At 50.8% G+C, this 27500-nt stretch overlaps 1 protein-coding gene across 25 annotated transcripts in view; it reads left to right on the forward strand.

The window, feature by feature from the left end:
- The first annotated feature begins 704 nt into the window (after nucleotides 1–704).
- The window catches only part of LOC118217801 (calcium/calmodulin-dependent protein kinase type II subunit gamma), an 84660-nt gene continuing 57864 nt past the window's right edge, over nucleotides 705–27500 (forward strand). For 10 of the 25 annotated variants that reach the window (XM_035399840.1, XM_035399842.1, XM_035399846.1 and 7 more), the window contains exons 1-2: nucleotides 718–927; nucleotides 2201–2295. In XM_035399840.1, coding sequence (XP_035255731.1) covers nucleotides 863–927; nucleotides 2201–2295 — 160 coding nt within the window. In that variant the 5' untranslated portion in view covers nucleotides 718–862. Of the gene's footprint in view, nucleotides 928–2200; nucleotides 2296–27500 lie in introns of all 25 variants that reach the window. The other 15 variants (XM_035399829.1, XM_035399831.1, XM_035399834.1 and 12 more) reach the window with 7 other exon arrangements.

A 27500-nucleotide genomic window follows, 5' to 3' on the forward strand; every position in this document is an offset into this window, starting at 1 on the left:
GGTAAATATAGGCTACGTGTCTCTGCAAAAAACACGTGAGATAAAAACTTCCGTTCAATTGCAACAAGCAAGGAACACGAGTCGTATGCTCTAGCTAGCATAAAGGCAAAACAAACGGCTAAATTTTGTAGCCTACTTTTCATACATAGGCGACATAATATTAAACTGAAATAACCTACAATGATGGTTAAGTCAAAGAAAAAATTGACGAAACATGACCGTGCCTACGACAACACAAGTAATGGCTAACAAAACGCGATACCGTGTTTCGCATTTTCATTACAAGGCAAAAGGGTCAAAGGTAAAACCACTTCAAATGTTGAATCAATAAAAAATATCGCTCTCATGAAGACGGAACTCAGATTCCGGGCATTCTTCAAAGAAACGCGGCGCCGTGCTACCTCCAACCTCCCGCGACAGCTCCGGTCCTCGGTGACGCTGTACAACTGCTGTGCCAATGCGAGCTGTACAGCGTCCGTTCCTCGCACCCTGTTCTCGGATCAGTATACACCTTTTATTTAACGATTTGGTTTTACGGTTATGGGGTTATTAACGCTGATCTAGGATCGGCTATTGGGAACCGCGAGTAGCCGGATCCCGATGCAGCAGCAACACAGCATTGTGCTTCGCATCTTGACTTCCCTCTCCTCTGTCGACGCCAGGGGAGAAAATCTCGCGTTGTTGGCCGTTTTTTTTTGTTGTTGCTCTCTCTCCACCTCCACCACCACCACCCCTCCTCCCTCCCTTTCTGTTTCTCTATCTCTTTTCCTCTCTGAGTGCATGAAACCCGGAGCGCATGAGATCTCCTCCCGAAACCTGAGCGCGCAGTCACCGAAACGAGAGGCGATACACCCCGCACAACATGGCTACAATCGTAACCTCGACCAGGTTCACAGACGAATATCAGCTCTACGAAGAGCTCGGAAAGTAAGCGATAAAGACGTTATATTTGATACCTTTGCTTAATGCTTTGTATCTCACTGTGCCTGCCTAGTTGGATGTTGACAGGACAGGGTTTTTTTTGCTTGTCAAAAACAGACAGGGCAGCCAGCAAGCCAATGTGGCTGATTGCATCGACTGTTGTTAATCCAGTTGTAGCTTTAGATATCTACTGCCTAAACAATCTGGACTGTATTCGCGTGCTTCTGTAGGGTACATGGTTGTAGTTTAGCTAGCTAGTAGTGGCATGATGATCTTGCATGTAAACGACTTATTTATTTATTTTTGTCGTGGGGGAGATATTGCTGCTAGTCATTGTTACCTTTTATCCGCTATACGTCAATGCTTTTCTGTAAGGAGCCCCTCTCAGACCCAGTTCAACAACGCGTTGGCCTTTCAGTCTCCTTCATTGATCCGTACCGGAGACTGTTCTTTCAATGCTTGTATTTTGATAAGCGCCACGCAGTTAAGAATTGCTTGCTGCAGACTTGTGTAAAGAAACTGCCGTCGAACTGCGTATCATTGCCCATACTCAACGGGGAAATGTGTCTTATTTGCGTTAAGATCATTCATAATTTGCTACGCGGACCGGGAACTGGCAAAATGTACAGGGTTTTGTAACACCATCCCAAGTTTATGGCGAGCCACGTATTTTGCACATGCGGCGTGCATTTGGGCGGCTGTTTTTTTTTTTTTTTTTTTAAATGGAATGCTTAGTGTTAGTTGCGGATTTCCTAGGGATTGGCCTGAAAGATAACCAGTTTTCATACTGTATGTGGATGTGGCACACGCGATAGAATGAGCCTTCACGACGCTTCCTGTTCTGTTTAGCCTTGTTGTCTTTCCGTTACCAGCACGCCAATTATAATCTGCTTCTCTCGTACCCCGTTTCTCGTGCTTTGGCCCTAATGATGCGAGCTCATTCTCCTTCTGTCGCCCACAATCCATCGATGTAGAAATATGGCCAATATTCTGCGACTAAATGTGTTTCTCTGCCAACCTTTACTCGTTACTGGCAATTTAGGTGCATGCTGCAATGTTTACTATTTGGAAAATATCCCCCCCCCCCATATCCCTGTCAGTTCAGGACGGTGTTCTTCTTTGTGTACCTCGTCAGTGTGTCTGCGTCGGCGCGCACTCAAAAATATCCCTTATACGTTTTGTACAAAGTATATTGGCATTGTGTTTTTATTGTTGTGATAATGGATTGGTGTGGCTTGCTAATTGTGATTTAATTCTTCGCATTTTCTTCCCAACACAGGGGTGCCTTTTCAGTGGTCCGGAGATGCGTTAAAAAATCGACCGGTCAGGAATATGCTGCTAAAATTATTAACACAAAAAAACTTTCAGCAAGAGGTAAGACAAGTTTTTTATTGTACCTTATGTGCTAAAGTCGAAATAAGAAATGCGTTTGTTGATGGATTTTGGAAAGAGTGAAAGGCTTTTTGTGTACATGCAGGTTGATACTTATATTGCCAGTCACAATTTTAAAAAGACGCGTTTTTGCATTCTCTTCTTTTTTGTTTGCTTACTATGTATGATATTGAATTAACGCTCACTGGAAATATTGTAGGTCATAGTGTTGCCATCGCTTGTCTTATAATGCTCAGAGGATATGCACGCGTTGTCCAAGCCACAGGCATTTCCAAAGAAGCTGCAGTTACCGCTTCTTGTACCTAGGATTCGTCCGTTCTTGCTTTGTAAGGCTAACATTTGCTTCCAGGAGCCAGCCTCTTGTAGTCTTGCCGCGTATTATGTGCTGTGTCATGCTGCCGAGAACGGTTTCTGTGCAGTCGTAGAACCACGCGTCCTCTGTTCTGTGGGTAAAATGGAGATGCCGGTGTGGTTTATAGTAAGATGTCTTTCATAGCATTGCGCCTTTGCGTGTCACTGGTTTAGCGATTTAAACCAGCATTGCATTCGATTTTTTTTTCTACACTTGCCTTGCTACTACCGCTTGCTTTTTTTCTGTCAGAATTACGCGTCATTAGAGGAGAAGGAACCGCGTAGGCTACGCAACGTCATCATACATGGCTGTGCAGTCAGGGTTATGGTAGCATTTCATTATAAGACCCCTCAGTGTTTAATTTGCATTTTATAGTACGTAGGAAATATAATTTGCGTTTGAAAATGATTATGTCTTACTGGAGCAGCAGCAGTAGCATTTCTCTACTGGCCTGCTGACCATAGCAGTGTCTTTTCCTCTGACACACACACACGCACACGCACGCCCGCACGCACACAGCTAAGCCCGAGATGTCGTTCTGTTTACTCTTTGCTCAAGCTCACAGCAGCCAAGCATGCTGCTCGGTAGAAAGACGGAGTCCGTGCGGTTTGGTTAACGCGTTTCTAACAGTGTTTGCATTCGTCTTCCGGCTGTTAAAAGAGATAGAGAGAGTAGAGAGGTGTCAGAAGCCATGCGAAAGCCCCGTCGTTTGAAACGCTGAAGGAAACGCTTGGACAGCCAGCATCTGATCCTTAACATTAAATTTAGGCAACTTATTGGCTGCGTCATCACCAATTGTTGGAAGGGATATTAGGCCCGGATACTCGTGAACCCTCTTTGGGCTGTCAGAAGCGCTAAGGTTTGCGTAATTGGCGCGGGCATGTTAAAACCGTGCGGGGCCAGACGCGTGGCAGCTGCGGGGCATGCATTTCAAACTCCGGAGTCCTGTTTCCACTCCCCCCCCGCCCCCCCCCCCCCCCCCCCCCGCTTTCTGTCCAAACCCCTGCCCCGGGACGTCACCTGTCCAGCAGAGGCTCTGCTCGGCGGGGCGAAGTGGTGGGACGTGGTTTTGGTTCGAGATGCACTCCAGTGTCGATATCATCCCGTCTAATTAAATACGGCGCGGAGGGATATGTGAGACCAGGCCCCCAGATAAACAAAAGCCCTGGATCTGTTTCTGGAAAGTGGACACTGCATGTAATCCGTCGATGGGGAGGGATTGAGAGCAGGGCAATTTCCAGTGCCCTCTAAAATTATTGGCACCCTCCATGAAGATGAGCACAAAAAAAGGAAGCCTGTATAAAGTAAACACCACAGGCAATCATGAGCTGTATTCCGTGCTCAATACAATGGGGGAAATTATGTTGTTTTATACTAATATCATTCATCTGGGGAATTTTTTTTTTTTTTTTAAGTAATAATTTTATTTCCTAAAAAGTTTGGTGTCAAAATAGTTGCCAGTCCTGTTTTCTGCAGTGTGTGCACTATCCCTTTGCAAGGATAACACCACTGAGTCACAGTTCTGCTATCCCTGAGGGAAGCTGGCTACAGACAAATCTTTCCACAAGACCGTGATCCCAAATATAACTCAGATATATATATATATATATATATATATATAAATATATATATATACACAATCGCACAATAGCTGTTTGGTGATGGCCAACTCGGTCTCCAGGCATTAATCTCATACAAAACATTTAAGAGAGAGAGAGAGATGGGGGCCATAGCCAATCAGATATACCCTAATGCTAGTCATCACTTTGCACTTCAGCCTATAAGCTGTGTATTTCCATTTTTAAATTATTAAAATTATATTGACAAGCTGTGCAGCATTTATGGGCGAGTTAATTCAAATATAGCGCGCAAATCGCCCTCTGTCATTACACAAAGAGCAAAGGATATTTGTGTGTACATTACAATTTCATTATCTATTTATTAAACTCCAGTCCAATTTTAAATGATCAAATCAACAAGAACGATTAATTATTGTCATGTATTGACTGTTGGATGTACTGGAAAAATAGACATGCCTATACGCTAGTTGTTAGCAGTAAGGTGGCTACCTTTCTCTGCAGCCATCATTCATTCCTGGTACGGTACTGAAACAAACTCCTGGGCTTTGGTCTCTTAATGTGTTCATTCAGCACTTTAAATGCCAGTTTACATACTGGTCAGTAGTTGCTCTGCAGTGGCACACTTGGTCTGTATTCTCTCATTTAGCCCTGCTGCTCCTTCAAGTGCAGGAGCTTGTGGGTGGAGCCATAGCGTATTTCCTTTATTGAAGCAAACCTGTAGTTTCTGTCTGGGGCGTTCTGGGAAATGTAGTTTTGTAGATAAAATGGTATCGTTTTCAATAGTGAATTGACTGAGGTAGTCAGTAGCTAATTGTAAAATAACTAATAACTGTAAAGCAATTGCCATGAGTCGATAATATAAATGTTAATTTTCAATATGTGTAGCAAAAACTTGTGTAGTCAAGCAGTGAAGTACGGAAAGATAGAGACTGTTGTAAGACACTTCATTCAATACCTGTGATTTGTCGCAAGGGTGCCGGTGTAGAATGGTAATGAGAGAAGTTTCCTTCTGACTAGACCACACTGCTGATTTTAATATTTTTCTCAATTTAAATGGGAAAATGGAAATGTGTACTTGGGTACAGCAATGTTTTCAGACATGTGCTGAATGGCTGAAAACAAAAAAAGTGTTGAATGTATTTTGATGAAGTGCAGTTTAACTTCCCGTACAACCACATGCCTGAACCTCATTTATTTTTTATTACAAATGAAACTTGAGCGGAAACAAGCCGACGTTCATGTGGCGAATAATTATTTTCCGTATTAACCGCGGCTGTGCAATTATCTGTGACATCACTCCCCTCTGTTACCAAGGTGATGGATAGTATCTGTTGCTGGCATTGGCTGGCTCCGTAGTCGACGTCTGCTCTGGCCAATTTGATGACGGAGGAGGAGACAGTCGAGCGGCGGTGGCGATGTCCCCCTTTTGAAGTCCCGTAATTGTTTTGAACTTCGTGTCTTCCTGCCTCTGAAAAGTGCAGTGTGTCTTTTTTCTTTTTTACAGTACGGGGTCTCCTCGTTCCGTCAGCACAAAAGGACGAGTGTTTTTCCCTCCGCGTCTCCGGCTCGCTGGCGCGCTCAGCTGCTACGTAGCGCTCTGACGAGGCCGCTGTGGCCCTGTCGTGTTTGGGGCGGGCGCTGCCCTGCGGTTGGCTGACTGTGTTCGGGCGGACGCTGCGCTTTTGGTCCGGCGGGGTCAAGCGTTGGCGTTTGGCGGCCGGCGCAAACTGAGAAGCGTCGGGCCCGGCGTTCCGTTTCCATGGGGATCGCCCGCCGCCGTGGCGTCCCGCGGCGTCCCGCGGCCTTGTTTTTGGAAGCGAGGGTCCCCTTCGATGGCCCACCGGCACACAAGAATAAATAAATAAAATTTATTTAAAAGTTCCTGAAAAAAACAACAGGTAATTAGATCTGTACAGTTTGGAGGCTTTGGCAGTGTTCCTTTGAGTAACCAGGCAACTGTTCTTTCAAACTATTCATCATTGGCTGGTGCTGGATAAAACACAACGGTTCTATTCATCTGGGAGGGGGGGACGGGGGGGAACAAGAAAGAACCATCTCCCTTCATCTGCTCGAGCCCATTACCCTGATAGTTACCGCAAGGCTGGGGAACACCAGTGTGCTGTCAGTAAACAGGAGGATCAATCATTTTTCCTGATTTGTTTTTGCACATATTGATGTCAGTAACATGCGTCGCCTTCCTGTGGCCGGCGCAGGTTGCGCTAGAGAAGGAGAGAATTGAGATGTCGCGGTCGGACGAAGGAGAAGCGCAAAGAGCAGGCTTGCGATTTTCCGGCAAAGCTAGTCTTTGTGCTGTTTGTGTTGGCTTCTTGTAGCACGGGATAGGTCTGGCCGTGTGGGGCAAGGCCCTGCCGCAGGGAGCTGCTGTGTGTGTGTGTGTGTGTGTGTGTGTGTTTGCTGTACCTGCCGGTCTGGTGGACTGGGTATGTGGTGTGTGTGTGTGTGTGTGTGTGTGTGTGTGTGTGTGTGTGTGTGTGTGTTTGTGTGTGTGTGTGTGTGTGTGTGTGTGTGCACGAGAGTGAGTGTGTGCATGTGCTTGTGCGTGTGTGTGCGTGTTTGTGTATTTGAGTGTGTGTGTGTGTGTGTGTGTGTACTGTTTGCTGTACCTGCCGGTCTGGTGGACTGGGTATGTGGTGTGTGTGTGTGTGTGTGTGTGTGTGTGTGTGTGTGTGCTGTACCTGCCAGTCTGGTGCATTAGGTACGTTGTGTGTTCATGCCTGTTGCCTCCCTGGCCGTCTCTGGTTCTGAAGCCTGCTGTAGTCCTCCCCAGCGTGGGCGGAGTCTCCGCTGGCATGGGGCCTCTGCTGATTCGCTGGCGGTCGCCGTGTGCAGTCATTACCATTGAGTGGATAATTGTTTTGTTTTATCCCTCAACGCCACAATGTTCAGCTCTCTCCCTCTACCCCCCTCCCTCCTTTTTCTCTCTCTGCCGCCTCCTCACTCACTCTCTCTCACTCCCTCACTCCCTCCCTCTCTCTCTCTGACTCTCTCCCTTTCTCTCTCTCTCTCTCTCTCCTTCACTCCATCTCTCTATCTCGCTCCCCCTCACTCCCTCTCCCTCACTCCCCCATCTCTCTCTCTCTCCCTCACTCCATCTCTCTATCTCTCTCCCCCTCACTCCCTCTCCCTCACTCCCCCGTCTCTCTCTCTCTCTCTCTCGCTCTCTCTCTTACTCCTGTGTTTCACAGCTCTCCTTCATTGTCAGTTGTTTAGGACTCCACATTCTTGGGATGCGTTCTCTCTCTGTCCTTTGTGCTCTGTGGGTATTATAAGTGTTTGTGGTGAATCCGCTCCTCTTTCTAAACGCCCCACACAGGACCAGACCCCAGACGGGTTGTTGTGCCAGCTCAGTCTATGAAAAACCCCCGGGATGATAAAACATACCCCTGTGTCGCGCAGTCACACACAGCTGATGTGCCGCCATTTTGACCCGGGGTGACTCCATTTTTTTACTCTATGGTATTTTTTTTTGGGTGGGGCCTGGGCAACCTGTTCTGCCTCTGCCTGAATGCACCAGTCAGCATTTTCACTGTGATATTGCATAGTGCCCCAGTGACATCACAATGAATGATGTCACACATTTATGCATTTAGAAAAACACTTGAGGTGCCAGAACCCAGTATGAGTGCGTGATACAGCCTGATCGCCCCTCCCTCGCATTTCTTAAGCGTCTTGAGTGACAGGCATACCGTCAGGCACTAACCCCTCGCAGGTATGCCGAGGCTTTTATTCGGCTGGGGCGCGGTCACGCCTTTCTTGTTGTCGGCGAGTGCGGCATGATGTCTAGGACGGCGCAAGCGGGCGCGTTTGGGGGCGGGGCCTGAAGGCGTGGGTGCGGGCGCGTTTGGGGGCGGGGCCTGCGGCGTATGGAGTCGGGCGCGCTGAATAATTGACGGTTCTTGCGGAGGCCCGGGGGCTGCTGGGAGCGGGGTCGGGTCGCCGCGGCGACGGGGGCGGCAGGAGAAGGCCTCTCCCCGGCCGGGCTCGCCGGACATCGCCGGGGCTGCTGGGAGCTGAGCGGGTCGCCGTGGCGATGGGGACGCGCGGCGGCGTGAGGAGGCCTCTCCCCCCCTCGCTCGGCTCGCCTGTGATTGGTTGGAGGGCTGAGAACACGCCGTTCGGAGTGGTGCATCTTTAATGGGACAAATGCATATCGTCAATATTTAATGACATGAAGCCGAAGGGTAGAGGAGGAGGAGGAGGAGGAGGGGGTGGGATGCCGGGGAAAGATGGAGAGGAGAGGATGGAGGGGTGTGGTTTTTGTGAGCCCTTCTGCAGTCAGAAGGACCCACTTCCCCCCCCAGAGATTTCTCATAACTTTCTGTCCCCCTGTTTTCCTGGAGAAGCCCCACCCACCGTAGATTCCCACACCCTCCCGACAGCCAACTGCTGAGGGGGGTGGGGGGGGGGCGTGTTTGGAATGGGGGAGGGGGCACCGCAGAACAGGGATGGCCTGGAGCATGGGCACCTGTTCCTGTGTGGCTGCCACCTTTCCAGGGAGCGAAAGGGGGGATGGTGGGGGTTGGGTAGGGGGGGGGGGGGGGGGTCTCCGCTCTTTCCCTCTGAGTCACGTCAGTCCCAGTTTGGGCCTGCGCTCACCCTGGTCCAGCCACTCTCCTCTCATAACGTCCCCGGGTCTTCCTCTGTGTAATTTGCACAAAGGGATAAACTCGGCAGGGCGGCCCAGGTTAGCAGAGTGGTCGATTCCCCCCCCCCCCCGCACCCCCCCCCCCCCCCCCCCCCCCATTGACCCCCGCGCTCCGCATGCAGGGTGATTATACGGCTCAGGATCTCTAAGCACTCCGCCCACGGAACGCTCGCATGGAAATGAAGAAGCATTATTGTGTCATCGTTGAAAAAAAGAACACAAATAGGTCATATCCATGGGAGAAATTGTAAATTTCTGTTAATTTCTGTTTGTTTTGAGTTTAAAAAAAAAAAAAAAAAAGGGGGGGGGGGGAATGTGGTAATCTGCCCAAATGAACTTATTTGTGTCTTCCTATTTTGGCACAGGAAATGTCTCTTGTACTCTACAGCAGTGGTGTTACATTTAAAAAAATCTTTTGTAAGAAAGTGGCTGTTTTCAGGTGAAGTTCAGGTAATGTTTTAAGACAGTTGAGTCAGCATTTTTATTTCACCTTAGGGGTCTCGGATTGAAGATGAATATTCTTAAATTGGTCTCTGCTTGTCCTCCTAGAATATAGACAGCAGTCATGGCACAAATGGCCCCTAGTTTCCGCTTGCTTCTTTTATCAGAAGTAGTTTACATATTACACGAGTTAAGTCTGCACAAGGTTTTGCTTAAATGGTTTTGCACTGCGTCTCATTTTAAAAAAAGAACAGAAAGAAGCAAGTTGATGGAAACTTGTTTTTTTTTGTGTGTGTCCTAAGACTGAAAATAAATATGTAAAATGTCCACCCACCACCTTGGGGGGGGGGGGGGGGGAGAACAAAAGCTCTGCAATGCAGGAACAGAAACCAAGAAGGTCTGAAGAAAACTTGAAGAGTCTAGAAAGCCAAGCGTATCAAAGAGAGCTGTGATTACTCATCCGGGTAGGTGTGAGTGTGCAGAGATGGATTTTCAAACCTGCTCGTATACGCAGCAGAGAAGTATCAGCCGTGAACCAGAAGGCTATTCAGCGAAGGATGAGGGACTTCAGGAGAGTACATTACATTACATTACAGGCATTTAGCAGACGCTCTTATCCAGAGCGACTTACACAACTTTTTACATAGTATCCATTTATACAGCTGGATGTATACTGAAGCAATTTCGGTTAAGTACCTTGCTCAAGGGTACAACGGCAGTGTCCTTACCCGGGAATCGAACCTGGGACCTTTCGGTTACAAGCCCAGTTCCTTACCCACTGTGCTACACTCAGAGTACGCCAAATCTTAGGTGCAAACGGGTAATCATAGATACACTGACTGCGCTGATTGGGGGATCGGACCCGTGTCCTAGCCCGTAACACCCTTTCTCTGATTTAAATCGTCCAGCCCGCTTTGGGACGGAGCGTCCTGCGATACAGATGTTCTTGTGATAAATACATCTCTCGGCGGTGAATTAAAATTGTAATATCTGAAAGGCCATCGTGTCAGTGTCTGCCCGTATTCTAGGAAGTGTTTCTGTACCTCGACAATGTATGTGTTTCAGCATATGGCAGCTTATTGCATTTATGCGCAGGACGTCAGTTTGCCACCCTTGATCGGAGCACCATATCCGTGCACATAAATTAAATATTTCTGTGACATTTCTGGTGAGAGCACACAAGTACACACAGGCACACACTAGCCTTGCACAAATCCTGCCTGCTCTTGGTGTGTAGGCAGTGCTGCCAGACCAGTGTATTGAAAATGTAGTGTTGTGTAACTGGACCTGTAAGTGCTCATCGTCGGTTTCTGAGTTGTGGCCGCAATTTAAAAATAAAAAAAAGACACAGTTGTGCGGTTTCTTGAAAAACGATCGCCGTGCGTCTCTTGGCACCAGTGCCAGCTCAGGGCACGAAGATAGCGGCGTGGCGAACGTTTGCGTACGATACGTTACGGTGAGATTGCATTTCATCGCAGCGCAGTTGTTTTTTTTTTTTTAATTTAGTGGCGCTGCTTTTGAAGGCAGAGTTGATCTGATCTCTGGGCCGGGCCTTGTTTTTAACGCAAACCTGACATCATCAGAGGCCTGTGTCCCGCTCTGGGCTCATTTGGTTTGGTCTGTCCGACGGTTGTGATACCTGTGAGCGCCGAGTCAGTTCATTACCGATCATTTCTGAGTGAGTGCACTTTGCATGCATGTCTGATATTCTAGCTCACGGTTTGCATATGCACGTCATAATACACCGTTTAGGGTTGCGTATGTATATGCACCTATCTGTCTGGTGTGCCTCTACCTGTGATAAGGTTGCTTTCTTAACCACCGGCCTACACGGGAAAGACAAAGGGAATGCCTCTTCCTTTTCCCCCTACGCGAGGGCGTGCTAAATTTTTTAAGTGAACTGCGTCATAAAGTGGAAGCTAGTAGTTGTGGTTAAGTGTCATTTGAGATGCACGAACCTTCTCTGCCATTGCGGAACCCTTGACCGGGGCAGCGGTCGGGCGTCACGAACAGCGTGTCGGTTATTTTTCAGTCCTCCTCTGCGCGGGGTTCCATGCAAATGGAACGGCTTTTTTTGAATCGCTGGCTTTCCTGGGTCGAGGGGGGGGGGACAGACGTCATGTCTCAGTGGCGTGCGCGTTTAGACAAATACTGAAATTATCAGACCGTGAATCTCGGTCGGTTCACTGCGAGCCTGAAGCCTTGCTCCATTTTCCTAACTAAATGCCAACCCCCCCAGCGCCCCCCCCCACCCCCGAAACACATACAACACATGTAACACATGTATACAAGCATGCACAGGGTTTTATACACACAATCACACTGTCGTTGCCATGCACACGTGCCATGCACATACAACAACCTCACACACACACACACACACACTGACACGCATGCACGCATGCACGCAAACATACACACTCAGACATGCATGAGCCACAGAGGGAGTTCATAGTCATTTTCCGGTTGCTAATTGAAACGATGCTGAGAGGAGAGCAGGTGTGATAGCACATTGTCGTTCTCCAAAAACCGCCAGATTCTCCCTGTCTCAGTCGCTTCAATCTGTCTTACAGCAGTGCTGAGCAGTCTCAGGCACACCACCTTCCTTTAGCCAAATGTGTGTGTGCGTGTGTGTGTGTGCATACGTGGGTGTGTGTGTGCGTGCATGTGTGGGTTTGTGTGTGTGCGTGCATGCGTGTGCGTGCGTGTGTGGGTTTGTGTGTGTGCGTGCATGCGTGTGCGTGGGTGTGTGTGTGCATGCATGGCGTGTGTGCATTTGTGTGTGTGGGTGCGTGTGCGTGCCTGTGTGTGTGTGGGTAGGTGTGTGTGCGTGTGTGTGGGTGCCTGTGTGTGTGCGTGTGTGTGCGTGTGTGTGTGTGTGCCCGTGTGTGTGTGTGGGTGCGTGTGTGCCTGTGTGTGTGTGTGTGTGTGTGCGTGCGTATGTGTGCGTGTGCGTGCGTGTGTGCGTATGTGTGCGTGTGCGTGCGTGCCTGAGTGTACGGATGGCGGAAGGCGGTCTGGGAAGGCGGATGAGGTGAAAATCTGATACGGACACAGTTACGCTGTATTAAGTCACTTTGAGACTCCATGTGATTGTGACATCACGGGAATCACTCAGTTACCCAACAGGGAACAATGCCGGCATTCCAGTGACCGGCTGCACTGCCCCAGAGCTCTGCGCCAGTAAGGCGGAACGTGTCTGTCAGAGTGTGGCGAGAACAAGCAACCCGCGCACGGCTCGGCCTCTGTGATGTTCAAGGCCTTAAAAAAGACAACAACAAAAAAAAAACTTGAAAACGGTCATCTTCGAGAATATGGGTTACATTCATGCAAGGAAAGCATGCACTCGTTTCCAAATTCAGCGTTGTCACGCTGTACTTCCGTGTTTGGGTCTGACCTAAAATGTTGCAATTTTTTTGTGTGTGTGTGTATGTAAGATTATATTTTTGAGGAACCTGTTTAATCAGAATGACTGTGCACTATTCGTGTGGCATGGCATGGCATGACATGACAGGGCAGCTCAGGAGAAGTAGTGCGGCAGCGAGAACCAAACAGTGTAACGTTAAAAAATAAAGAACAGGCGCGCGTGAAGGTTGGGGAGCTAACCGGTGGCCCTACGTAATACTCATTACCCAGAATCCTCTCCTTCCCTCAGGGCCTAAATTTCAGTCTTCCTGTCTGAAGGAAGGCTTCATGTCTGTCCTGTTTATCTACTAGTCGACCCATATCTTCCCGATCTGAGCCATTCCAGGATGTAGCCCAGCTGCAGAGGTTCTGTTCTGTGGATGTCATCGCCATCGTAGATTACTAAGCATGAAAGTGTTGTATACGACATGGGGCGACATAGCTCAGGAGGTAAGACCGATTGTCTGGCAGTCGGAGGGTTGCCGGTTCAAACCCCGCCATGAGCTTGTAGAAGTGTCCTTGAGCAAGACACCTAACCCCTAACTGCTCTGGCGAATGAGAGGCATCAATTGTAAAGCGCTTTGGATAAAATGCAGTCCATTTACCATTGTATACAGTGTATGTGGTCAAGCCTTCATCTGCAGCCTGTTAGCCTGTGTGCATGATAACCGTGATAATCACTTGTTAATCACATTTAATATTTTTAATGTTGTGCAGTTGATCAGTTATTAAATATTTACAGTGCTTTGCCATATTCATAATGCATGTGTGAATTCAATTCAGCTATTGATAGCTGTAGGCATCACACATATAGCCTATACTGTACACTGCTTAGCAGGGCATAAATGGCTGGAAAAAAAATTCACAGGCTGTCCTGCAGTGTTGCTGAGTCGCATGGAACATGTTGTACTCTCCCCTTCTTCTGACTACTTCGCTGTGGGGTGGCCCTACCCTGGCTTGATCTGCTTGCAACCAAGACGCCTCCCGGATTGATTTTGAGCAATTGGCTTGTGCTCGTCATAACAGTGGAAACTCGAGCAGAGTAAACACAGTAACTGTGCCAGGCTTTCTGGTTCTACCCAGCAATAATAAAATAGTCATAAGACTGTTGTTGTGTTGTGACATCACCTTGCTCCGTTGTGAGAGAGAGGAGCTCCACCAGTCAGAGAGCACGTTGGTGGCGAGCGGTGGAACAGCAATGAGGCTGGCAGGCGGATTGGTGGTGGTGGTGGTGGGACCGGGTGGACTGCAGGCCTTGTTGGGTAACGCGAATTAGCGCCGGTCTCGGCTCGTCGATTTCCTGCCGCCGACGCCGCAGCAGAGCGCTCGGAGAAGTGGCTTCCTGATGCCGACGCGCCCAGTTGTGTTGCGATGGTCCTCCCTGAACTCTGAGCGCCTTGCATCACCGATGCCGCTGGAACTTTTAGCTTCTGCTTCATTTTAACTTCATTAGCTTCTGCTTCCTTTTAACTGATTAGCTTCTGCTTCATTTTAACTGAGTAGCTTCTGCTTCATTTTAACTGATGAGCTTCTGCTTCATTTTAACTGATGAGCTTCTGCTTCATTTTAACTGAGTAGCTTCAGCTTCATTTTAACTGATTAGCTTCAGCTTAATTTTAACCGAGTAGCTTCTGCTTCATTTTAACTGATGAGCTTCTGCTTCATTTTAACTGAGTAGCTTCTGCTTCATTTTAACTTCATTAGCTTCTGCTTCATTTTAACTGAGTAGCTTCTGCTTCATTTTAACTGAGTAGCTTCAGCTTCCTTTTAACTGATTAGCTTCAGCTTCATTTTAACTGATGAGCTTCAGCTTCATTTTAACTGAGTAGCTTCTGCTTCATTTTAACTGATGGGCTTCTGCTTCATTTTAACTGATGAGCTTCTGCTTCATTTTAACTGATGAGCTTCTGCTTCATTTTAACTGGCCGATCCACTGGAACATGGATGTTCCCTGGGGAGATGTAGTGGCACTGTCAGTCAAAAAAAGTACCGCCCCTCCCCCACAGAAATAAAAAAAAAAGACTAAAGGCCTAAAGATTCTTAGGAAGAGTCAGCATCAGGGAACATATTACTGTAAAAGGGCTCTTTAAATATTTTTAGGCTCTTTAAATAAATTTAACATCGTAACTATATTTCTCTCACGTTGTGTAAACTTATCCTTTAGAACAACAGTTTGGATAGAGTAGCCGGTCTGTCATTTCTTTGGCCAGATAAGATTGCAGTCCGGGGGAAACGGGGGAAGCCGATTGGTTGGAGTGCTGAACATGAACTGAGTTGTAGCGTTTCTCGCAGTGTACAGTAACAGCGAACTCAGAGACTGTGGTGTGTCGGGAGCTGACTCACAGCGCATGGAAGCCGCCTGGCCGTTTTCCTAAATTAGGGCCGTCCGACTGCTGGAGCCACCGACTGGCAGATCTGTTTTACGTCTCTCCAAACTGCCAATCACAACACACGAAAGGAGCGCATCTGGTCTAAAGAATTAAAAACATTTATCCCATTCTTTTATTATGAGTCATTACCCATCTTGCTCCTTAAAGAGGTTGTAAAGCTGGGATTAGTGTGACCTTTGGGAATGCTGTGCTGTTTGGGTCACTGTAAAGTTTTGGAATGCTTGTCAGGATTAGGGTAAAATGAAAATTTGGGATTGCTGAAGGGCTTCGTCTGGGGTAAATTCTTTGAACACTGTAACGGGTAGTTTGTGGAAAGGTCGGGAGTTCTGTAGAGCTTGGGTCAGGGTAAAATTTTGGAATTTGTTAAGGCTTGGAGTTGGGTAAATTTTAGGAATGTTTTACGGCTTAGTGTAAAGTTTTGGAAAACTGAGGCTCAGTCTATGGTATAGTCTGGGAATGCTAAGCTGTAGTTTAGAGCAGGTTTGAAATTTTGTAAGCCAGTGATAGTGTGGGATTCCTCACCCTTACAGAAGCACAGCATAATTGAGGTTATTATACAGGGCTTATGAACATGTTTGTCTTCATTCTGTAGTTCCAGATAACACACCTGAGCACCCTTCTATGGCAAACATGTTTCCGTGGAATAAATATTGAACAGTAGTTTCTTTTATTTGCCTTTTCTCTTCTGCATTTCTTCTTGTTCACTGGGATACTTCCTTTCAAGCATGCAGTATCGCTTTCATGTGACAGTTAAAAAAAAGCACATATTTGAACACCTTTATTAACACGCCCTAGGCTTTGATATTGTTGTCCTAACTGGAACCGTTGGTGGAATGCTTCTAAAATGTCTGATAATACTGTATGCGTGGACCTCCTGCAGTGTCTGTCCTGCACCTGTGGATCTTGGGTTAGCAGGTGTTGGGGTCAGGGTCAGTCTTGCAGCTGTGGATTTTGGGATGGCGGGTGTTGGGGTCAGGGTCAGCCTCATGACTATGGATCTTGGGATGGCCGTTGTTTGGTTCACGGTCAGTCTTGCAGCTGTGGATTTTGGGATGGTGGGTGTTGGGTTCAGGGTCAGCCTCGAGGCTGTGCATCTTGGGAAGGCGGGTGTTGGGTTCAGGGTCAGTCCTGTATGGTCTGTTGGCTCTCATGCCTCCCTGGGTTGGCACTGGCTGTTTAGGATCGGTGGAACTGCCACAGTGGTCTGTCCCAGTCCAGACGATCAGGCTCCTCGTCGGGAAAGACAGCGTGTTCCTGGCTTGTGTGTTGGGGCCGGGGGTGGGTGCGATGGTGGGGGGGGGGGGGGGCGAGCGAAAGATAGGTCGTGACCCAGTGGAATTGGCAGGGTGCCCTGAGGCCCGATCCCTCAGCAGGAACACGCCCGAAAACTCGCCAGAGGCGCCGCAGCAGAGCAGGTGGCCGAGCACTTCCTCCCCCCCCGCCTCCTCCTCATCCTCCTCCTCCTCCTCACAGCCCGGTCCCCCCCCCACCCCAAGCGTAGCCAGCACACGGCGTCCTTTCCCTCACTTCCCACGGTGAGGAGCAGGAACACCGTCAGCCATCCCTGCCCATGCAGGACGGAAGCGCCAGCCACAAAACAAGCGGAGGCACATCTACGTCTTTGCTTCTTTGCTTTTTTTTTTTTGCTTTAGATATGTTCTAATGTGGAATATGAGGTGCAACCAGGAGGGGACTCCTGCGTGATCCAACAGCAGTGGCACCCTTTAAGAGCTCCCCAATCCCCCCATACCTCCCCCCCCCCCCCCGCCCCCCCACATCAATACTGCAGCCCTCAGGAGTTATGAGAGAGAGAGAGAGATAAATAGAGAGAGAGTACATATACATATATTTGTGTGAATGTCTATATATCTAATGGGAGGGGCGGGGCGAGGAGGAGGTGTGACAGTGCTGGGGCCAACGTGGACAGGGTGGGGGGGGTCGGGGGGGGCGGTGTCAGGGGTGGGGCAAAGGGAAAGGGAGGCTGTGCTGCAGGTGGACACCTGTACAGCGGAGGGAGAGAGGGAGACTGACAGAGTGCAGTCTCAGAAAGGGAGGGAGGGAGAGAGAGAGAGATAGAGAGGGAGTGAGAGAGAAAGAGAGAGACCTGAGAAACGCCGCAGTATGATGGTGTCTGGAGGGTTGCTATGGGCCTGGCGATGCGGACTGTGCAGCTGTCTGGGAGAGAGAGAGAGGGAGAGAAAGGGAGGGGGAGAGAGAGAGGGAGAGAGAGAGAGAGAGAGAGGGGAGTGTGCCTGAATGTTAATGGGTCTCTCAGAGAGAGGTGGCAAGCAGGCTCAGAACAACAGGTTAGCCAGGTCTGAAACACTGCAGAGAGTGTGTGTGTTGGTGTGTGCATGTGTGTGTGCGTGTGTGTGTATACGTGTACGTGTGTACGGGTGTATGTGTGTGTTGTGTGCACGTGTGCGTGTATGTGTATGTGTGCGTGTGTGTGCGTGTGTGCGCGTATGTGTGTGTGTGTGTGTGTGCGTGTGTGCGTGTGTATGCGTGTGTGTGCGTGTGTGCGCGTATGTGTGTGTGTATGCGTGTGTATGTGTGTGTGTGCATGTGTATATGTGCGTGTGTGTGCGTATGTGCGCGTATGCGTGTGTGTGTTCATTGGAGGGATGTGCATCTGCTGCAGCACACACGTTGTTAGAACAAGAAATGGTTTCTTTCTTTGTCGTTCACCGTGTCAGATCCAGGAATGAAAGGGGAAAAAAACGCTTGTGAACGCATCGGAGCGCTGCGCCTCTTTTGTGTGGAAAAGGGGCGCGTTTCACACATTTTCAACTGTTGCACGCTGCTCTCCAGCAATCTCGCCTGCCCACTGCCAAACTCGATCGAGGCGATGTGGGTGATTTGGAGAAACGGAGCTCTTGTGGAAAAGCTGCCATATTGACGGGCGCAAAGCCCCCCCTCCTGCATCTGATGTGCGGATTACGTAAAGACGGACTCCGTCTATCAGTGTCTTTATCTGCATCTGCAATCTCCTGTCGGACCAGCTGCTTTCTCTCCCAGCGTGTCAGTCAAAAGGGGTCCTTTCTGTTGCCTGCTAATCCACAGGGTCTTGTGCACATTAGAGTTCCTCATTATGCGTGAGCCGGCTGGGCCGATTTTCCCTCGTCTGTGTGTGTGTGTGTGTGTGTGTGTGTATGTGTGTGTGTGTGTGTATATGTGTGTGTGAGTGTGTGAGTGTGCGTGTATGTGTATGTGTGTGTGTGTGCATGTGTGTGTGTGTGTGTGCGTGCGTGCGTGTGTGCATGTGTGTGTGTGCGTGCGTGCGTTTGTATGTGTGTGTGTGCGTGCGTGCGTTTGTATGTGTGTGTGTGTGTGAGTGTGTGAGTGTGCGTGTATGTGTATGTGTGTGTGTGTGCGCGCCTCCGTGTGTGTGTGCATGTGTGTGTGCGTTTGTGTGTGCATGTGTGCGTGTGTGTGCATGTGTGCGTGTGTGCATGTGCGTGCGTGCGTGCGTGCATGCGTGAGTGTGTGAGAGAGAGAGAGAGAGATAGATGAGGGTCATTGCTAATCAGATATACCCCCATGCCAGTCATCACTTTGCACTTCAGCCTGTGTGTCTTCAGTTTTAAATTATTTAAATTCTATTGACAAGCCGTGCAGAATTTATGGGGGAATTAATTCAGATATAGAAAGCAAGTCACCCCCCACCATTACACAAAGAGGAGAGAGTAGGGAGAGTGAGAAAAAGGGAGAGAGTGGTTGAGGTAAAGAGGGAGAGAAAGAGGGAGAGAGTGAGAGAAGTAGAGATAGGGAGTGAGAGATGCAGAGAGAGAGAGCAGGAGGTAGAGAGAGAGACGGAGCAGAAGAGGGAGAGAGGTAGAGAGAGAGACGGAGGTAGAGAGAGAGAGACGGAGCAGAAGAGGGAGAGAGATAGAGAGAGAGACGGAGGTAGAGAGAGAGACGGAGCAGAAGAGGGAGAGAAACAGAGACGTGGCGCGGGCCTGTTTGTGCGTCTGAAAGCACGCTCAGTCGCTCCTGCGTCGATGCGAGTTATCGTCGCGTTGAGCGCGCTCATGCGTCTCCGAAACGCTGCGGGGGTTGGGGGGGGGGGGGGGGGGGGGGGGTGTCCTTCGGGACTTTTCCCAGGATCTGGATCCCATCGCCCACCCTCCTCTCAGAAGGGTGGTGTCCGCCCTGGGCGGTCCACGTTCCGAAAAACTCCCCGGAGGTTGCCTGTCCCCACCACGAAACGAGGAAGGCGCAGGTCTGTCGCCGCCGGCGGGTTTGGCGGGCTCTGGAGCTGGTCCTTTCAGATCCTTTACCCCCCCCTGGAGGTGACCACCTGACACCTCCGCAGCGGTCGCTGTCCCATTGGTTTAATTTAGGATTTTTTTTTTTTTTTTTTGCACCCTCTCACATCACATCAGTGATTATGTAATCCACCCACCAGGGATGTGAGGGGGAGGGCAGGGGAGGGGGAGGGGAGGGGGAGGGCAGTGGAGGGGGCGGGGGAGGGGGAGGGTTGTGGAGCTGAGGCGATTAACCTCATGAGGATGGACGCGGTGAGGATGTGATGTCATAATGCCCCTGGTGACCAAGCAGAGAGGTTCCTTACCGCTCAGCGCGGCTCAACATGGCCGCTGCGTTATGGGTATAAGCGTTAAACACGGGAGGGGGAGTAGGCCCAAAGCCCAGCGGTCGGGCCGGACCCTTTGAGGAATTCTGGGAATGATGGCGGGGTGTGACAGGACGGCCCGGCGGCCCGAAACGTGCGGGAACGTGCGGGAATACGGCTGGAATGTGCGGCCGGTCTCTGCTTCGGCCTCTTCACTCTGCCCCCCGGGGGGGACCGTATCAGATCACACACACACTGGCATTCCCCTCCTCCGCTCCTTTTGTTCCGCTGTCCTCCTCCTCCTCCTCCTCCTCCCTCTCTCTCTCTCCTCTCCTTTCTTGCTGCTGCGCTCGGTTCCTCTCGTCGCTCTGGCGCTCTCCCGGTCCGTTTCCGTGCTCGAACCCGTGCCTGCGGTCGCCGTGGCGATGTCGGCGGGCGGCGCTGATGGCTTCTCCGGCCGTGTTAAAGCGAGGCCCCCCCGCACGCCGCTTCGGCTGAAAGGCCTCCGATGAGCGCCGGCGTCTGCGGGGCGTGAGACTGAGAGAGGGGCTCTTCTCCGCCGGCCGCCTCCTTTCCTGAGGGGGACGGTTCCGTCAGCGTTCCCCCGGGCTCTCCCGGGGCCTCACCCCCCCCCCCCCCTCAGCCGTGAGCTGAGGCGTCGGGGCATCTCCCAGGGGCACAGCCCCCACCCCACCCCAAAAAAAAACGCCTCGGTTATCGTTCCCCTCTCTCTTTTCTGGCCCCCTTTTGTTGTGCAAATTCGCCCGGCCCCCGACAGCTGGTGGGCTGGCCGGCCGGCGGGATCGATGCCGCCGCCGTGGGGAAGGACCACAGCGCTGAGCTGCGAGGGGAGTTGGGGGGTGGGGGGTGGGGGGAAGGAAAGTGGAGAGGTGCGCGTGGCATTGGGGAAGTGCAGGGAGTTTGTGCAGAAGCTGAACCCTTAAAATCTCTTGGGGGTCAGCTCAGGGGTTTCAGCTGGGCCTGGTGACAGGAGTGGAGGCAGAGAAAGACAGTGAGGGTCAGAGCAGAGGGGCACAGCCCAGTGATCCTGAGGATGGGATGGGGCTTTCATTGCAGGGCAGGGGAGAGACAGGATGGTGGGAAGAGTTTTGGTAGTCTGGCCTACCTGATAGAGTGAGAGAGTCTTAGAGTATGAGTGTGTGAGAGTGTGTGTGAGTGAGAGTGTGTGAGAGTATGGGAGTGTGTGAGAGTGTGTGAGAGTGTGAGAGTGTGTGAGAGTGTGTGAGAGTGTGTGAGAGTGTGTGAGAGTGTGTGAGTGTGTGTGAGTGTGTGTGAGTGTGTGAGAGTGTGTGAGAGTGTGTGAGAGTGTGTGAGAGTGTGTGAGAGTGTGTGAGAGTGTGTGAGAGTGTGTGAGTGTGTGTGAGAGTGTGTGAGGGAGAGAGTGAGAGAGAGAGAGAGAATGCTCTCTGCCCACCTGGCGCAGGGATGGACTCCAGGATGTTGGGGTTGAGGGGAGGGGGGAAGGGGGGGCTGGGCGGGGTTGCCTCTTTCTCTGGGCTCCTGAGGGCCTCTCCTTTCTCTCAAAATATATCCCTGCCCCCGTCCCGGAGGACTCACACCCTCCCTGCTCTATTTTTAGCCCCCCGTCTGCGCTGGGGTACCCCGTGGGTTCAGGCAAGGCTAGAAATGTCCCACAGGCCGGCCGGCCTTCCCCTGACTGCATGTACCCCACACCCCACACCCCTCTGCCCCTGCTCCCCGCGCCCCGCGCCCCAACCCTGTCTCAGAGACAGATGGGACGCCGGGGACTGCCCTCCGCCTGTCTGCCCGTCCACCTGCACTGGGCACGTCCAGCGGGCACGCCCACTCTGCCGTGCCAGGCTGGCGGGCACCTCCCACCCTCTGATCCCCAGGGGCCTCCTGCTGCTGTCCCTCTCACTTTCTCTCTCACTCTTTCTCTCTCACTTCCCCTTTATCTCTCTCTTTCGCTCTCTCTCTCTCTCTCTGCTTGCTCTCTCTCCTTCTTTCGTTCTCTTTCTCTCTGTCTCTCCCCTCTCTCTCTCTTCATGCTCTCTCTCTCTCTTCCTCTTTCATTCTCTCTCTCTCTCTCTCTGTCTCCCTCTCTCCTTGCCCAGCAGAGCTTGGTTTGATGTCTGTGGGGCATTTTGCTGCAGATCTGTGTTAATCATACGATGCGGTTAGCAGAAGGCCTCGCAGTGCTGTGCACAAACGCTTCGCTGTCTCTTCCAATCAGACGGGCCCGTGCAGCTGGACAGCCCCCCTGCGCCCCTGTCCCTCTGGCGGGGCGGAGGGGGAAGGGGGGGGGGGGGGCAGGGCGACGTGGGGGAGGGGGGAACTGCGCTGAGGTCTCATGTTGTCTAATGGAGATTTGTTTAGACACATTCTGGCCTCCTCAAAATGCACGTTCAGACGTACACACACGTGTGTGTTACAGGCAGTAGACCCCACTCACACCTTCGGGTGTGAAAACAGGGGCACTGGTGATACACCTGTCCCGTTCAGAGCATCCCCAGTCAGGACTGTACAGTGTGACCCCCCCCCCACCCCCCCCCAATTCACACTGCATACATGGCTTATAACGCATCAGCTACAGAGGAAGAGGGAGCTTAGAGCTGGGCTAGCACAAGCACAGACCCGATGGAGCAGGGACGTCTAATAGACACACGTGGGCTTGACTAAAGAGCTAATGGCCTTCGCTGGTGTCTGGTATTATACTGGACCCGGGGGGGGAGGGGGGCAGGGGTGGGTGAGAGAATCCTGATCTGTGCTGTAAATGTTTTTAGGGCTTTTCAGTTTTTTATTGGACAGCTGATTGTGGAGGCGCAGGAAGAATGAGAAGTGAGAGAGAGAGAGAGAGAGAGGGAGAGGGAGAGAGGGATGTGACAAAGGTAGCACCGCTGCCTCTGTCGCAGCGAGCAGTGAGCATGTGGACGGTGCTGTGCAGGCTATGCCGCGAGACACCCCTAAATTGGTCTTTCTCTTTTCTTTTTTTCTGTTTTTAACCAGTCCCAAAATGTGAGCACATATTAATACCCATTTCCTGTGAACAGAGACCGTGGTGCTACAAATGAACTGTGCACCTGATGCTGCTTTCTTTATATTCTGAAGGGGAAAAACATAACTATGAAGAGAAAACACAGTCTGGTCTAAGCAGGCTGAACAACTGACTAACTGGCACGGGCCAGATTCCCCCCTGACCCCCCCCCCCCCCTCCCAGGGCGAGTGGTTTCTTGTGCAGAGGTCTCCGTGGAGACGATATGTTTGGGGGGGGGGCACGCGCACACACACACACGGGCACATGCACACACACATACACACTCGTGCGCACACGTGGACACACACAGGCACATGCACACACACACATGTGTGCACACACACACTGGCACACACGCACATGCACACACACACATTCGCACACATACAAGGGCACACACATGGGCGCACACGCACACACACACACACACACACTCGCACACGTACAAGGGCACACCCATGGGCACACACATGCGCACACACAGTATTTGCCCAGTGCCAGTGGGTGTGCGTGTGCATTTTCTCTGGAACCCTGTTATATCTTAAGGCATCCCTAACCCGGGCGTGTTTGCGTCCTGTGTGGACAGATCCTGCCCGAATCGCCTTCTCGCGTCCCTCGCACGGATATATCCGGAAGGGTTTTTAATCTCCGTTCTTTCTTCGGAACTGGGCAGGCGTGTTTTACTGGGCCCTCTGGAGACGGTCGTCCAGGAAACGGAATCGTTTCAGACGCGACTGTCATCGCGACAGGAAGTCGCCGCCCTGCGCCGCTGCCCGGACGAGCGCGTTCCGCCCGCAGCCCCGTGCCGAGTTCGCGATCTGTTCCCTTTCCCCTTTTTCGGCCGGGTACCCCGGGTCCCGGCACGCCTGCCTGCCCGCCTGCCTGCCGCCCCCGAGGGGCGCTATTCGCAGCGTTTCGGAAAATAAAGTCGGGTTCTGTTACGGTCAACGGAGTCGACCGCACCGCCCCCAGCTCTCTCTGCGCGACTCTCTCACTGCTAGCCTCACTGGCCCCCTGCTTTCCTGCTTCTGCCACTTCACTTTACATGTTTCCCTCTGTCTCTGTCCCTCTCTCTCCCTCTCTCTCCCTCTCCCTCTCTCTCTCCCTCTCTCTCCCTCTCTCTCCCTCTCTCTCTGTCTCTCTCTCTCTCTCTCTCTCCCTCCCTCTCTCTCTCTCTCTCTCTCTCTCTCTGTCTCCCCCCCCTCTCTCTCTCTCCCTCTCTCTCTCTGTCTCACTCCCTCACTCGTCTGCTCTCGGGTTGGATCAGTGAGTCGGATGAATAATGCAGTGTGAATGTAGAGGTCTTAGGCTCGCAGCAGTGCCCGTGTGTTTCGGGCTGGCTGTGCAGATGGAAATCTGGAATTTATCGGCGCTCTGAAGGCGAGCGACAGATTTGAGAGTTGGAGTGTTGCCTTGCCCAATAAGCTGATTTTTACTCATTTGACAGCGTCATTTTCCCTGACGGGCATTGCAAAATAGGGCATCAGTCAGGCACTCGATCTTGTTTTTTTCTTTTTTGCATGGTGGCATTTGCAAACTGGTTGTCACGTAGCGCGCATGAATTTCGTAAAAACTCGCGAAAGAAAGAAAAAAAAAACTTTATCGTTTCGCTGCTCTCGAGATTTCGCTCTGGCGCGCTGAGGAAGCTGAGCGCTCTCCTCTCTCCGTGGGTCGCGTCTCACATGGAAATCATCCTTTTCGGGAGCCCCCCGGGGCGAGAGGAACGTTCCCCTCTTCTTGCTTGATCTGCTTGGAGGAAGAAATCGTGAAACTGGGGTCTTGGACCCTTTTCCGACAGGTCACGCAGGAGATAAGCTGGCTGTACGGCTGAACTGCTGTCATCCCAGAAACCATGGCGGTTTTCCCTAACAGAGAAACCTCTGACATCACCAGCTGCATGTGCGTTGTTTTCTGTGTCTGCGGGGAGAAAAGTCGTTGCGTTGGCCGTCCGTGGTCGCGTCGCTACCCCGTCGATTCGGTCGCGTGATCGCTGAGAGACGGAGAGGGACGTGTGCTGTAATGGAGGCCCTTCTGGAAGCAGGCGGTGGCGTTGCCGGCCGCACTGTCGAAGACATTAGTTCTGCATGAACACAGCAGCCTTGGCATTCGAGTGTCTGGGTTTGACTGACAGCTAATCAAAGCTTTCAGGACCTGCTTGGAAATAGCTCATTTTTCATTACCGCGCGCGGCAAACAGACATCTGCTTAGCCTTCTTGCTTTTTTCTGGCATTATACGTCCGGAACGGAAGATAACCTTTGTGGCAGGGCTCCGTGTCCCCCTCAGCAGATGCTTTTGGGTGGAATCCTTGACTTTCTGGGTCTTCTTTACCACGTTCTGCAGCTGAGAAGATCTGGGGCCTACGCTGCTTCGGATTACCCATAATGCTCCTCTTCTGCCTGGCCTCTCCTCTCCACCACAGGATGTGGGTTTATTATTTATTTTTTTTACTTATCTCTGGCCCAAGAACTGTGGTCAATATGCGTGTACCTTCTGAGTACCTCCATTGCATTGATTTATTTGCCAACGGACCCTCTTCTGCTGGTTAGGTTTCATACCTTGTCTTTTACATCCTATCCTTTTACTCATCCTTTTACTGTCTATCCATCCATCCATCCTGCTTATTCCTGGTCAGGGTCATGGGGGACTGGGGTCTATCCCAACATCCATTGGGTGAGAGGCAGGGATGCACCATGGACAGGTTGCCAATCCATCACAGTGCGCTCACACACCATTCACTCACACACTCATACCTACAGGCCATTTAGAGTCCGGCTGGATCAACAGCTTCTGTAACAGAACTTTGCATTAACATTTCATAGATTCATGTTGCCTTCCATACTGAAGAGGTTTTCCAGTTTTGTTTTTTGGTGACTTACTGTTTTGCTTGTTCAGAGAAGTATTAGGAAGAAATAAGGGTATATTTGTTCCCCCTCCCAGAAACTTATATTTTATTTATACAGCTCTCTTACTTGTAATGTGTAAAAATATCCAAGTGTGCAAGTGAAAGCTCTAATATCTGTCTATATTAACGGGATGGGAAACCACCTTTGCACTGTTTTTGGGTTCCTTGTTTGCTGCCATTTTCTTCAGTGTCCATGAATCTCACCTGGTGAATTGTGGAGGGAAAGCGGAGGGTTCTCTTGGTGGTCTGTGCCATCCTGAATTAAAGGAAGACATTGCAGCATCTTGTGAAGCCCACAAATGCGATCAGGCCTTCCAAATACTGGGGGGGGGGGGGGGGGGGGGGCAGCGCGGCTAACGGCTTTCCTGTAGACTGATTTAGTTATTTTTGTTATTATCAGAGTCACATGAATGAGACTGGGCGTCATTTAAGATGGTAACGGTGGTAACTCAACTTCTGTGTGGGATTGGACCCCACGACCTCCTGCATGCCTGTGCAAGCCCAGTTCGGTCCCCGTGTCGAAGCCCAGTTCAGTCCCCGTGTTGAAGCCCAGTTCAGTCTCCACTTGTTGCTCTGCCGTGGATGCCAGTTGGATTTTCGCATGCTTTTTTAGTGAAGCTAAAGGCGTGAAACTGGACATCAGATCAGATTTCACACACTAACCAGATGCTCTACTCTGTGTTCGTCGCAGCACGAGGCTCACTCACGTAAACAGTTCTGCGTTTGGTCGCGTGCTTCGGTTCTCATAGTGTGTCTTTGGGTGTGTTTACCACAGGCTCTCCCTCGCTTTCTTTTCTCTTAGTCTTCAGTGGACCCTTGTGTCGGTTATCCCAAAAGCCTTTTATTGTACTAATTGTACTTAATTTTTACAGTACATTATATTACAGGCATTTAGCAGACGCTCTTATCCAGAGCGACTTACACAACTTTTACATAGCATTTACATTGTATCCATTTATACAGCTGGATGTATACTGAAGCAATTTCGGTGAAGTACCTTGCTCAAGGGTACAACGGCAGTGTCCTTACCCGGGAATCGAACCTGCGACCTTTCGGTTACGAGCCCAGTTCCTTACCCACTGCGCTACACTCCGTCCTAACTGAGGTCGTTAAAAGGCGGTGCCCAGTTTGTTTGAGCCGCGGATCCCGCCGGCCCGTGGCCAGTCGGCGGACGGGGAGCGCGAGAGCCAGCGCTTGGGCTTCGGGGGCCGCGGCTTTGGAACCAGTGCATTGTGGGTTGAGAAAGCAGTGCATTGTGGGATGGAAATGCAGAGTGACACCTGCGTTTGAGGAGGAGGAGCTTCCTGCCTGGGAGTTTGAGCAGTCCTGGGCATGGAGGAGGAGGAGGAGGAAGAAGAACGTGCGTGAGGGAGCAAGTTGAGCTTTTTAGCCATGACGAGGAGGAAAAGCCAGATTAGTTTGGGATACGGTCGCCCTGTTTAGGAGTGAAAGCTGGCTGGGGAACAGGACCAAGGTGACAAAGCAGAGGCAATTGAGGAAGAGGAGCATGGGATGGAAAGGAAGAATAAGGGGAGACCCTGCACTTACGAGATATTCGCTGTGTGTGGGGTAACAAGGTGCCACCATACCGCCTCGCTTTTTGCCAACACGGCCTGAATGCTGCTTTACCAAACGAAGTTACCAAACAATCAGATGCCACCCAGAGGGATTGTTCCACCAGAAGCCACTCTTTGCCAAAAAGAGATCTGCCTCAACGCGACTGTGTTTCCTTCCCCTCCTTCGCATTGTTGAACGTTCAGAAAGCAGGGGTGGAGATTTTTAACGAAGGGGCTTGGGAGGATGACGGCGGTCTGAATTCCCGCCGCGCGATTGGCCGTTACGTGAGCGGCCTTTAAGCCGC

Source organism: Anguilla anguilla, chromosome 18, assembly GCF_013347855.1.
Source record: "Anguilla anguilla isolate fAngAng1 chromosome 18, fAngAng1.pri, whole genome shotgun sequence".
Classification (NCBI taxonomy): Eukaryota; Metazoa; Chordata; class Actinopteri; order Anguilliformes; family Anguillidae; genus Anguilla; species Anguilla anguilla.